Source organism: Seriola lalandi, unplaced genomic scaffold (assembly GCF_002814215.2).
Source record: "Seriola lalandi dorsalis isolate HSWRI2012SDOR001 ecotype SW California unplaced genomic scaffold, Sedor1 jcf7180002054234, whole genome shotgun sequence".
In the NCBI taxonomy this organism is placed as follows: domain Eukaryota; kingdom Metazoa; phylum Chordata; class Actinopteri; order Carangiformes; family Carangidae; genus Seriola; species Seriola lalandi.
This window is the reverse complement of record NW_019524787.1, coordinates 657,468-667,946: the sequence shown is the minus strand read 5'-3', so window position 1 is coordinate 667,946 and position 10,479 is coordinate 657,468. Positions and strand designations below refer to the sequence as shown.

Below are 10,479 nucleotides of genomic sequence, written 5' to 3'. Positions count from 1 at the left end.
TGTATTATATTGTACTTGATGTTCTTTTGTAAATTCCCTTTATTTTGGTAAGGTTCTGACATAATGGAAGAGCACCAAAAAAAAAGTCTCATTGATAATCCTGAAAAAAAATTGACTGATCAATTAGTCAATCAACTTTGATAAATGATTTATAATTTAGGTTGTTTATCAAGGAAAAATGGCAAATATTTTTGTAGTCACGAATGTGAAGACTTGCTGCTGTTCTCCATTTCTAAATCACTGTATACCGAATGTCTGAGTTTTGGACAAATGCAAGCAATTTTTTTTTTTTTTATAGACTTATGGATTGATTATTTTAAAAAACAATTTACAGATTTAGATCAGTTGCGGTTGTAGTTCTCAAAGGTATTGTATGCAGAACACCGTTGTGATGACTCTGATGTTCGTATGGAAAATACCTGTCGTGTAGATTTTACAAGCATATGCTACTGACACTGAGTCCACTTTATCCTGAATACAGCAGCAAGTCTGTTTAAAATTAATAAAGTAGCCACAGTGAAGTCATGAGTAGATGACTTCTCTTTGTCTTTTGATCTCTGGTGGTGTCCTGGAGTGCAGTGCATTATGAAGGTACTTCTAAAAATATTAAAGTGTGTTTCGCCTGAATTACAAGTAACTGAGCAGCTGACTCATTCAGTTGATACCTTGCACTGACATTTCTGGCTCCAGAGTGCAGAAAACATTTCATTACATCTTTGACAAATCTCAGGACTAATATTCGTAAAGGTTACATTAATCAGTACCCCCTTCTTTTTCATACCATGAGCAAACACAAGGAGAGAGGAATCTTAGCCAACTGTACTGACAGATTTAATGTTATTCACTTATCCATTTAAGAGTCACAGCATAATCAGCATCTTGAAAGTGCAGTTGTCCAAGAGAATTTGTGTTTGTTCTTGGAGCAAAGTCCACAGCAGTTCATCAAGAGAAACAAGTGACTGTACAATCCCGCTGCTCTAAACCTTATCCGTTCTACAAAACTTTTCCTTTGCGGTTATAAATTGTAAATCAATCTATGGGCATGAGTGCCAGTGGCAGTGAATTGTTTACCACATATACTCTCACTACAGTATTTGTCATGTCAGTATTTCTGGCCGGAAAAACAAGTCTCAGCTTCTTCTAAAGACACACTTTGTAAAAGTGATCAGTATTGTGCAGTCTGTTTCCCAAGTGTAACAACATGGCCTTTACAATCATCCGTATGTTTTGTACTGATTTCATTAAAACTGTTCATGAGGGCTTTAGTGTTCTAGTCTGAGAAGACAGTCTCAGTATCTTCTTTACATTAGAAAACATCAGAAAAAAAGGATGATGGCAGAACTCTTTTACATCGTTTCCCTCCACTGTCCATATGTGAATATGTCTTGAAGCCAAAGGTGAGACATGAAACTGTCTGCTCAGTCAGGCCTCTCCTGATTTGGATTAAAGCAAGATGAAACTGAGTCTCTGTGGAAGGGGTGACTTCTGCCTCACTTATTTTAAATTTCAAATTAAGTGTAAAAACAGCAAGGCTGCTTCTTTTTGTGCAAACCACAGAGTCAAGGTCGCATATTCTCACTCTGTCCTAGTGTTTTTTGGCACCAAGTGGCCCTAATGAACCGTAAAACATCCATCCAGTCCCAGCGTTTACTATGAAGATGATGACGAGAAGCCTTTCAGAAGCAGGTCAGCAGCCAGGCCTGGAGAGATAGCCCCATTGGTGACCTTCTCCTCAAGTTGGGGTAGAGCCTCTCTGACACTGGGGTGATTTTGGAAATGACAGAGAACGGTCTCCTGGATCAGACTCCACATCCAAACTTTTTGCTGGGCCCTCCGTCGGCCCTGCAGTTCACCGCTGGCTAACATGGCATCCCGGTATGACTCCATCTTGGCCCAGACCTCTGGGATGCCCTCACTGTTGTAAGAGGAGGCACGGATCACCTGAGGAGGGAGTTGGGATGCATGTGTGAATTTAAAGCATCTCTTTTTCCAACAAGCAGGTGGTAGTCTGGACAATGACTGTTCAGCCTAAAGATGTCAACAAACGCCCAGCAAACTGCACTTTCTTCAGTATGGAAACTTTCAAATACGGACTTGTGTCTCATATTCAAAATTCTGCATGGAATAGCACGTCCTTCTTTGAGCCACTTTGTCAAACTCATGAACAGTACTGACAAAGGTATTCATCTGAGGCGACTCTATAGCAGCAGTCAGATGCAGCAAATACAAAAAACTGTCCTAGTAGTCAATTGGTTGAGACACTAACATAAACCACAATGTCCCCAGTCTGGTTACAGCCGAGGATCCTCGTTGCTCACCGTACCCTCTTTGTGTAAAAAGAAAAAGGCCAAAATCTACTCAGATACGTTTTCATGAATGATGTGATGTGTTTGTAGATCAACTCCAAATCGTCTGTAACTGTTTTAATTCTCATTTGAAAGGTTAGTTTAGGTTAGTTTGTTGAAGATCCTAGAACAAAGTGTGGTGATGTTTGTTTATTTACATCTGATTTCAATTGTGACTTTACTATGTATAGTGTTTTTTAATTAGCTTTGGTAGTTTTTAGTTAGGTTGGGTCTATGGGTGTAAATAAGCTGTTAGGCTAACCCCAGTATATTTATATTTGTTTTTAGTCATTGTTCATTAATGTCCATTTGTATAAACAAATAAACAATAAAAAGTTGTTTTTTTTTAGCAATATGTGGTATGTGAAACAGAAATGCCAAAACCAACTACTGAAAGAAATGCTGTTCTTTCCACATTGCAAAACAAACTGTGTGGGTTTCTGTCAAAAATATCTTTTGGTCAAAATTGTAATACTTTTGACAGAGGCACGTTGAAAGTGTATTAAAGTTCAATAGCAAAAGAGCATTTTACATAAATTTAATTTCAGTTGAGTCGGCAGAGATGCTGCTTTCCCGTTCTGTGAGTTTCGTCTGTGTTTAAGACTTGTTTGCAATGTGCCTCCATCCTAGAAGAAGCTGTCATGTCACTTTTCAAACAGTGTGTGTTTTCATCTCCCCATAACACCTTGTTCACACAAGCAATCTGGGGATAAATGTCACTTTAGTGTTCAGTTCTTTTTTTGTCTCTTTTCAGAGCTTGCTACAGAGTCAAGAGCACATGATGAAATTCAGTGTAACATTCAAATTCAAAGCAGACACAAAAGTGAAAAGTGCCTCAGATTTACAGGAACGAAAAAAAGTCAGGGCAGTCAGACGTGCATTCTAAAAACTGCTAAACTGCTTCTGTTCACCTCCTGTTTTTAATACTGTAATTCTGTTTTTAGTGCTTAAGTAAAATAAACCACACAGATTCTCTACAATCTCCAGACTGCTAAAGTGTAATTAAATTACATGTATCATTGGGAGATAATTTGACATCAACTGGCAATTGGTAAAGTTGAATGTGACAAGCTGGTAAATATTGGAAGCCTGTGATCAACAGCCAATTATGAATGTTCTAATTACATCATTAGGTTAATCATTTTACAAGGACTGGATTTGAGTCTGATGCAAAAACAGGAAATCAACCTTGAGAGTAACCGTACTGTACAGTATGTTCGCCAATCATCTTCTGCAAATAACTTATAAAAAAACAAAAACAAAAACAAACAAGCAAAACCTGCTCCCACTGACATCTCGCCATGCAGAGTTTTGCCTTTATTTGTCGAGGTTTGAAGATATCCAGGATCTTTTTCTTCCATCCCAGTACAATTAAAGTGAATGGAATCTTGTTTGTTGTGCGCAGAGAATTAGAAAATTACATTAAAAAATATTGTTTTCCAGAAACAATGTCCCCTTTATTCTGAATACTGCACAGACCTCACTGTTAACAGTTTTCATTTCAATGACTTTAGATATAGTCCCTTTAAAAGCTGTTGACATAGATAGATGTACTAATCAAATAGAGGCAAGTAAGAAAATATGTTTTTGTTTTTTTTGGTAACCTGGGCGAACCAAGTAGTTTTGCACATTGGGAGACTCACAGGACACAGATCAAGGTCCAACACTACACTTCCCATAATCACCTCAGCAGCGCTTTTGATAGACCCTTCCTGCTTTATAAAAAACCTTTCAAACTCAGTTTAAAATCTGTTGTCTCCAAGTTAAACTTGAGTAATACACCACCTTATGAGGACAGAATTACAAAGTGCTTTGAGATAAATATTCTGATTTGAAGTGAGTAAAAATTATGTCAGCTGTGTATTTTTTTCAGACTTGAGAGAGCTCCTCCAGTGTCACAGAAGACATTTTGCAACTGTTTACACAGGCTAAACTCTATTTCATGTGACCTGTAACTTTAGTTTGACATGTAAAATTGTTGGAGTTCTTATCATTAGTAGAGCTGAAATGATTAGTCAACTGACAAAAAATAAATTAGCAACTATTTCAATAATCAACTTATCGCTTATGTTTAAGCAAAAAACTCGAAATATTCTCTGGTTCCAGTTTTTAAACTATAAGGATTTGCTGCCTTTTTCAGAATCTCTTTGGGGTTTGGACCGTTGGTTACGACCTATCAATTAATCAAATAATTGAGAAAATCTTAGGCAGATTAAAAAACATTAGTTGCAGCCCTATTTGTTTTTTTTTGTTTTTTTTTTTACATATAAGCCAAGACACAGAAATCAAAGTAGCATTTATGACATGTTTTATATTTTCATGCAGAGCGAGGTAGACAACAAAATAAAGACTGAGGAGGATGAAAAGGGAGAGAGACTATATCAGAGATTAGGTTACTACGGGCCGAATAGATGAGACAAAAGAGGGCAGAAAAGCAAAGATAAGAATAAATAGAGTAAGCGACTACGAGAGCAGCCTATCAGCTTTTATACGAGTGTGCAGGCTTTAAAATGAGCAAAATGCATGACACAGCAGTCGAGTATTCAGAGCAGTCGGAAATGGGGGTGGGTGTGAGGGGGGGTGGGAGGAGGGGGTGTTGCCTGGCAGCTTGCACAGTGGGCAGATGCTGCATTGGGCTGGGAAAACAAAAGGAGAAGGCCAGGCATGCAGGCGGGTGAGCTGGGACATGCGGGGAGGAGTGAGACACTGCAGTACTGATGCGGTGACATCACCGACATCACCATTATGATCATCATTATCACCACCATCATCCTCATCCCCCTCCCTCCTTCTCCTGGGTCAGCTGACCTCTCAGTGGGATGGCTTGTTGGGTTCGCGAGGCAGATGTGGCTGCTCAGTGGGTCAAATGTTGAACACTTGTCACTTATCTGTTTTATTTTTTTTTTAAATGCGTTATCATTTTGTTGTTGGCTCCCTCCCTCACTACGCTGTTAGTTATACGAACAAGTAGATAGGTGCACACACAGTCATTCTCACACACACCTTGGGGTTCCAGGACTTGGATTGCCTCCTAAGCAGTTTGAGTGCGCTGGTGTATTCAGTCTGGATCCTCCTGGCTGGCACCACCAGGTCTCCATCTGACTTTGTCACCACCACCAAGTCTGCCCTCTCAATGATGCCTCTCTTGATACCCTGGACAGAGGTTTTGGCATCAGAGATGGAGATAATTAACTTCACAGAACACCGTAAATAAATCTGATCTAGACGCCTTATAGATAATAGAGGCTGTAGTAGATGCACAGAACGAATGCAGCTGTCAATATCATTTGAGCTTTTTTTTTGACCGAGATGTTATTTTACTCTACTTGAGTCACACAATGTATCTCAATGCAACAAGTCACATAGTTTTGTGGCACTTCAGCAGGACTTAAAATCTGAAAAACCTTTCAATGTTTCATTGTCAATATGTTTAATTTAGGATATAATTACAATAATTAAAACAAATGCCACTTAGGCTGCTTAATGACCATAATCACCATAATATTAATCCTAATGAGTTAAACTAATTGAGTAATTAGCTAATGAGTAATTCATCTAATTAATAAACTGATTAGCATATAGTTTTTGTCAACATACTTATCTTTACATCAAACATGGACACAAAAATAAGTTTCTCCTTAATAACTTAAATTTGAAAATGTATTTATGCAGAAATGTAATTCAAAATGTAGATTACACCATCTATTTACATTATTATTTACAGGAGTATTGTTGGTTAATTCATAATCAATAATAATTATTTATTCGTGTGAATCTGTGGTATAAGAATGAAGAGACTGAAATCAAACTTTATGGTAGTTTGTATAATGTATTATTCTCATGTTATCGTATTCACATGACCAATGCCAAAACATACTGGTGTTACTGGACATTCTCAAAGCAATGACAGCAAAGTGGCATGGAATAACCTTTAGTAACCTGCAAGAAATGATGTATTCCAGCTGCTAAAACCAACTTTCTAACCTGAGAGATTAACATTGGTTGAGTATTATTCAACCAAAAACACAGAAAAACACCTTTGTTCCAATTCATAACAGATAAAACAAGATCTGACAACGATGATGAGCTTGTTGCTACTGATGTTATTCACTGACCTGGAGTTCATCGCCCCCTGCTGGTGGAATCAGGAGTACAAACATGTCAACCATGTCAGCTACTGCAAACTCTGACTGGCCCACACCTGGAAACAAAGGCAGAATATTTACTGTATTTACTGTTATTTACTGTTTATACTGTCACCACTAACCAGCAATATACTCAAACTAAAACTAAATCCACAATAAGGGGCCACCAGCTTGACTGTTGCATCATACAGTCACATTAATAGTTCACGTGCATATGATTTCACAGTACCATGTATGAACAAGAGAAAAATGAAAGTAATTCAGCGTGAAATAAGATTCTTGATCAGGACATGTTCAGAAGTTCAAAAGTGGCTTTGAATAAGCTTTGAATAGCTTTCACAATCATCACAGTGAATAGATTCTAGCCTCTGGGATACACTTACTAAGGGCCAAACTGTGTCTGTGGCACCAAGATCGAAAACTGAGAACAGAGAGATTGATCAAATATTTCATCAAATCCTTAGTTAATACTTCGTCATATATTTCCAGATTTTTTCCCCATTTTATTCTGCAGCTTATTGAAGGTGGTGGAGACAACTCTGAAAACTGATAGGTGCTTATAAAGTTTGGTTTATTTAGTTAGATACACAAAATGAGGCTGTGTCCCCTATTTGTATTAAAATAAGTGTCTGATTATAATAGGAAGAATCAGATACAAGGTGAAACCAAGTGTGAAACAGAAATCTGTATTACACAGGAGAATAAAAAATCTAATTTTTAGTCTGCAGTTTAAATATTATTTCAATAAAATTAAAAAACAACTAGAATTAACACCTTGTGGTTGTATGTCAACCAGCCAAGTTGCAGTAAATATGGTCACAATCTCCCCTTCCTGATTTACTGCATGAGTGTTTTTGCAGAACATTATGATGTCACAGTGAAGTTGACATTTGATAATTTGGATATAAAATTTCATCAATTGATTCTATCCTTAAGGGCATTTGAGTTAAATTATGTCATAATTGCAGACGGACGGACAATCTGAAAACAATATATCCCTGGCTCTGTCTGTCATCGGCACATAGGCATAAAATTCACTTTGAGAAACACATGAAAATTCCAGTGTCTTACCTACAGTCTCTACTAAGACGATGTCATATCCTGCCCCCTCACAGAGAACGATGGCCTCGTTGGTTGTTCTGGTGACTCCACCAAGTGTCCCAGAAGTCGGTGACGGTCTGATGAAAGCATTCATGTCCCTGGAGAGTTCAGTCATACGAGTCTTATCACCCAACAGAGACCCTGCAACAAGAGGGATCGTTTCAGTTCGTAACACAAATAAAAACATTTTTGGTGTAACATGATTGGTTGATTGTACAAGTGGCATCCTAATTAATTCATCCGAATATAAACAACATAGTAAACAGTGAGGTTATTTTACATTTTAACAATTTCCCACATAGCTCTGTTATGTTATAAAGCACCGCTATCGCAACAACAACTGTTCTTCAGTATCATGTTTATGATTTGTGTCTCAGATGCTACCTCCTGTAGTGCAAGACGACGGATCAACCGCCAGCACTGACACTTTATGTCCACGTCCTGTCAACATCTTCCCCACCACCTCGATGAAGGACGACTTCCCTGCTCCAGGAGGACCAGACAGACCTGAGAAATCAACAGAGAGATCAAATTAGCAACAAATGGCACCAAAACCTGTTGTCAAGACCTGTTCCTGTTGTCTCTTTCTGAGACTAAGCACGCTTCAATTAAGATTGCAAAATTTGTTGATGTAAATTGATATAAAAAAATGTCCTTAATCCAGTGATAGTTATTTCCTGTCTTGTTCTCGCCTCTATATGAGTCCAACAATACTGTCAACTGCTAAATTGACTGACATGAGGATATGATTATCCTCTATAGAATTTGGGGTATCAGTCTCTAAAACCTGCCTTGTCTTAGGCATTTGATAACCTACCTTTAAAAATGACTTGAGGGAAACTGTCAATGGTGGGTTTCACACTCGCCAAACACTTTATTGGGAACACCATACTGACACCAAGTAGTTCTTCACTTTGCCCTCAAAACAGCCTCAGTTCTTCTTACACCAGATATTCCTTTGAGATTCTGGTCCATGTTGACATAATTGCATCAGATCATTTCTGCAGATTTGTCAGCTGCCCATTCATGCTGTGAATCTCCTGTTCTACCACATCCCAAAGGTGTTCTTTTGGATTCAGATCTGGTGACTAGGGAGGCCACTGATGTACACTGAAGTCACTGTCATGTTCATGAAACCAGTCTGAGTTGACTTTTTCTTTGTGACATGATGGAAGCCAGTAGAAGATGGTACCATGGAAACATTCCCCATTACACCACCAGGATTCTGACCCTACTTGATGTGAACATTAACCACATGATTGGCCGATTGGCTAAATGCATAAATAAGCGAGTGTACATGTGCTTTAATAATGTAAAAGTCTTCTGCGAGAATAGTTTACAACTAATGTATCCTAAGAACAATCACCCTGCGAAAACACATTTTCTCCTTAAGTATTTACAATGTAATGCTAAATAACAAGCACAAAAGTTTGAATATCTGCACTGTCAGTGTGAAAACAACAGCCTTGTCAAACAAACCCCCTAGCAGTCTATACATCTTGTCTATGTAGAAGAAGTCCTTTCAAAAATCATCACTTACACCAGAGATAAAGTAATAGAACAAAATATCTGTGTCAGCCAAAAAGCACATTCCCAGTTTGCTGAAAATGAGACACAGCTCTCTTAATCTTGTCTTCACCTCTATCCCCAGCTGAATACAGAAACCGAGCCCACACACCTACTCTGAAGGCCACTGGCTTCCCTCCATTGCGACTCTCCTGCTCAATCCTGTAAGCCAGCACCCTCTGCAGCAGCACCTGGGCCAGCTCTTTCTTCCTGGGATGCTGCGTCTCCACCAGAGTGATGGACTCAGCCAGAGACGCCCGCTGTCCTCCGATCAGCCCATCGAACAGTTTTGTCAAAAGTCTCTGCTCAGGGCCGCTCAGGTCATGTATGTGCTGGCTGAGGGCTGTGCTCACACCCCTACTGTGCTGGCAGCTGTGACCCAGGACGGTGTTCTGGTAACAGGGGTGGGAACCTGTGAAGACCCTTTGGTGGAGGCAGCATGTCCTGGGTGAGGGAAGGGAAGAGATGTGGCGGAGGAGGCCAAACCGTCCCATTTTATGGCAAATATGGGGCATCTAGGAGGAGAAAACAATGGAGATTTCTTTTCACTCATTCATGACAGCTTCAACTGTAGCATCAAAATGACGAAAATATGGAAGATAGCGTATTCAATCCTATTTTGACCTTATAATTTAGCGGTGTCTTGAGCACTTGCTAACCGAAAATTAAACTGTTGTTAGCTGTGACAGCAAAGTGAGAAAACTTCAACACGAGCACAAAACCGGTATCTTCTATTGACCGTGAGGCTAACGCTGTGTTAGCGTAACAATCGCTAATACTGTAACTATAAATACAATTCTAAAAGATATAACCAGCAAACTATTTACACAAAATGTTCCTGAAGTTACATGAATTCACTCTGACCTCGTACCAGCTTCCTGGAGGTGTTACTCGAGCGTTACAGGTTACATATCAACGGTTGTTTCATTCATTCTCTTCCGTTTCCGTTGACGCACGGCACCGCCCCCGACAAAAGGTTCCGTCGATTCATTTATACGATAAATATATCTTTAAACTCTGTAAGTAAAGAAGATAAGTGTCAAATGTTTTTGCCTTTGTAGTAAAACAAGTGGAAATGTATGAGTGATTTCTGAAAAGTATTCACTAAATCGTCAAAAAAAACTCTAAAGATGACAGAGGTATGGGCGGAGCAGAGGGCGGCTTATGGGGCCCTAGTACCCAGCACTTCTTATATGAAGTTTATATTATAACTTAGATCAAATAAAATACTGTACTATAATACTTAAGTACTTATCTATGTTCTTTATCCTATGATGCTATTCCTGAAAGAAATTTAATATCAATAGAGTAAATATTCTTCT

The 10,479-nt window shown here is 38.8% G+C and overlaps 1 protein-coding gene across 3 annotated transcripts; it reads right to left on the bottom strand.

Moving 5' to 3' along the window:
- Positions 1 to 807: 807 nt before the first annotated feature.
- On the bottom strand, positions 808 to 10,125 carry mmaa (metabolism of cobalamin associated A). 3 transcript variants are annotated; one of them, XM_023404192.2, is made up of 7 exons: positions 10,022 to 10,125; positions 9,270 to 9,672; positions 7,976 to 8,098; positions 7,562 to 7,732; positions 6,461 to 6,546; positions 5,349 to 5,498; positions 808 to 1,941 (listed from the first exon to the last, which is right to left on the bottom strand). In XM_023404192.2, the coding sequence occupies exons 2-7, from the start codon at positions 9,670 to 9,672 to the stop codon at positions 1,651 to 1,653; spliced, it is 1,224 nt and encodes a 407-aa protein (XP_023259960.1). In that variant the 5' UTR covers positions 10,022 to 10,125; the 3' UTR covers positions 808 to 1,650. The 3 variants fall into 3 exon arrangements, with proteins under 3 accessions (XP_023259960.1, XP_023259962.1, XP_023259964.1); XM_023404194.2 differs by having other exon boundaries at positions 9,985 to 10,028; XM_023404196.2 differs by lacking the exon at positions 10,022 to 10,125 and adding an exon at positions 9,782 to 9,924.
- Between the last annotated feature and the right edge of the window lie 354 nt (positions 10,126 to 10,479).

What these genes read in the sequence shown, in the direction of transcription:
- mmaa (XM_023404192.2), bottom strand. Translation starts at nt 9,672, where the DNA reads ATGCCCCATATTTGCCATAAAATGGGACGGTTTGGCCTCCTCCGCCAC. An exon ending in GTCGTCTTGCACTACAGGAG is followed by an intron (nt 7,733 to 7,975) that starts GTAGCATCTGAG and finishes CTCTTGTTGCAG; the next exon opens with GGTCTCTGTTGGGTGATAAG. An exon ending in CAGGGGGCGATGAACTCCAG is followed by an intron (nt 5,499 to 6,460) that starts GTCAGTGAATAA and finishes ACCTCTGTCCAG; the next exon opens with GGTATCAAGAGAGGCATCAT.